Source organism: Protomyctophum parallelum (assembly GCF_964188405.1).
Source record: "Protomyctophum parallelum genome assembly, chromosome: 1".
Classification (NCBI taxonomy): domain Eukaryota; kingdom Metazoa; phylum Chordata; class Actinopteri; order Myctophiformes; family Myctophidae; genus Protomyctophum; species Protomyctophum parallelum.
This window is the reverse complement of record NC_139697.1, coordinates 2,422,368-2,424,867: the sequence shown is the minus strand read 5'-3', so window position 1 is coordinate 2,424,867 and position 2,500 is coordinate 2,422,368. Positions and strand designations below refer to the sequence as shown.

The following is a 2,500-nucleotide window of genomic DNA, read 5'->3' as shown; positions in this document are numbered from 1 at the left end:
TTTGTGCCATTGATAATGTATTTTATAAACGTGGACTCAAATAAATAAATCGAAATGTGCATGCGTGCGTACGTGCGTGCGTTGCGTGCGTTGCGTTGCGTGCGTGCGTGCGTGCGTGCGTGCGTGCGTGCGTTGCGTGAGTGCGTGCGTTGCAGAGTGAGTGCGACACACAGATGTGTGGCGTTGGTTCGTTAAGACGCGAGACATCACAGAGACGTACTTTTCTTCTTCTTGGGTTTGGACTTTGAGCTCTTCTTCTTGGAGCGGCTGCTGCGGCTGTTGGAGCCGTCCGACACCGACACGCTGTTGATGGAGGCGTCGTCAAAGTCACTGTCAACGTCTGGCTCCTCCTCCTCACTCTGAGAGAGAGACAGAGAGAGAGGGAGAGAGAGAGAGAGAGAGAGAGGTGTCATATTAGATTAGAAGAGACTAGGGATTAGAGGGGAGGGGAGGGGAGGGGAGAGGAGAGGAGAGGAGAGGAGAGGAGAGGAGAGGAGAGGAGAGGAGAGGAGAGGAGAGGAGAGGAGAGGAGAGGAGAGGAGAGGAGAGGAGAGGAGAGGAGAGGAGAGGAGAGGAGAGGAGAGGAGAGGAGAGGAGAGGAGAGGAGAGGAGAGGAGAGGAGAGGAGAGGAGAGGAGAGGAGAGGAGAGGAGAGGAGAGGAGAGGAGAGGAGAGGAGAGGAGAGGAGAGGAGAGGAGAGGAGAGGAGAGGAGAGGAGAGGAGAGGAGAGGAGAGGAGAGGAGAGGAGAGGAGAGGAGAGGAGAGGAGAGGAGAGGAGAGGAGAGGAGAGGAGAGGAGAGGAGAGGAGAGGAGAGGAGAGGAGAGGAGAGGAGAGGAGAGGAGGAGGAGAGGAGAGGAGAGGAGGAGGAGAGAAGAGAAGAGAAGAGAAGAGAGGTTCTCCGTCTCACCGAGGAGCGTTTCCTCTTGCTGTTGAATCCTCCCAGTTTGATCTTCAGAGGAGCCACTTTCTTAGTCTTGGCGTTGTTCTTCTTATCCTGAGGTTTGGCCGCCGGCTTAGACTTCTTGCGTGCGTTTGGACCTGCAAAGAGAAGGGGGGGGGGGGGGGGTCAGTCAGTCGCTAAGACCCTCTCGGGGTCTACGATCTACAACCTTACAACGACAGGACAGTGTTGCGAGTAGGGACGCACCGAAAGGATTGGTCGAAATTGAATATAGGAAACAGTTGGCCGAAAACCAAATACGATTAATATTATATATCTTTTTTTCCCCTACCATTGCTGTCATGGCCGTACCTTAAAGCTACATGATTTATGGCAAAGGGAAATGGTTATGGCAAAACTTTAACTTAAATAATAATCACTATTATGGGTCCATAAAACATTCATTCGGCTCTTTTGAATGCATTCATTGCATGCACTATTCAGTGATATATGTTCTGCCTATTCGGACCGAAAATGCATTTTTTTGCCATTTTCTGCGGCCGAAAAGGCAGAACATATATCACCGAATAGTGTATGCAATAAAAGCATTCAAAAGAGCTGAATAAATGTTTTCACTAGTTGTAAGCTTGTAGATCTGGCATTTTTGAAAAGCTTTTAGAAAATCTATGGAGTCAACATTTCTCAACATGGAAACGATTTGACGATTATGCACGAACAATTTGCAATTATCGAAAAACAATTGCGATTAGTAGACGATTGTGTAACAATGGGTGATAGTTCCAGAGCTTGTAGATCTGCTATTTTCAGCATGCAACCAAGTGCAAAATGACTTGTACTGGATCTCTTGTCCACTAGTCACTTCCTGACATTTTAGTCTAGTTTTCAGCCATTGATGAAATTGTCATCGTAGTTTTCATTCAGTTTCCATTTAGTTTCCGGTCAGTGAAAAAAGGAGTCTTTTAAAGGACCACTTCACCACTTTTCAACCTATCTTCATATAATAGGTCCTCACTAATAATCATGAAAAGAACGGCGCAATTTTTTCCTACTCGGTCTGTGTCTCATAGGAGGGCTGTGGGCAGTTCAGAAACCGTCCTCCAGTGACATCATCGATGTACAAGCCAATAGAAACTGCAGGCTTTCTAGTCCTGAAAAGTTGCAATGCGGAAAATGGAAGCCATCGTTCTCACGATAATGAAAATCGAAACATTATTGTAAACAAATCTTGTAGGCCTAAAGCCGATTCTAAAAACGCCAGTTTTCTGAAAAACTTCAAATATTTATATAGCAGCATCATTTTCTTATATTTTTTTAATACTGTACATACTGTACAGAACCCAAAAATGGGTTCCCGCCCAGAATGGGTTATAAAACAATCTGCCTAATGATGATGTCACTGGAAGACGGTTTCTGAACTGCCCACAGCCCTCCTATGAGACACAGACTGAGTGGAAAAACATCGTGCCATTTCATCATGATTATTAGTGAGAGGACCTATTATATGAAGATAGGTTGAAAAAGTGGTGAAGTGGTCCTTTAACCCATTCTGACCGGGCACCCATTTTGGTGTTATGCTTTAGCTATTGAAAAATAGCAGAT

The 2,500-nt window shown here is 46.0% G+C and overlaps 1 protein-coding gene across 1 annotated transcript in view; it reads right to left on the bottom strand.

The window, feature by feature from the left end:
- LOC310866031 (chromodomain-helicase-DNA-binding protein 4-like) overlaps nt 1–2,500 on the bottom strand; it is an 87,252-nt gene that overhangs the window by 62,108 nt on the left and 22,644 nt on the right. Inside the window, 2 exon segments of the mRNA XM_083775317.1 lie at nt 221–359; nt 908–1,038. Of these exon segments, the coding sequence (XP_083631443.1) occupies nt 221–359; nt 908–1,038 (270 nt within the window).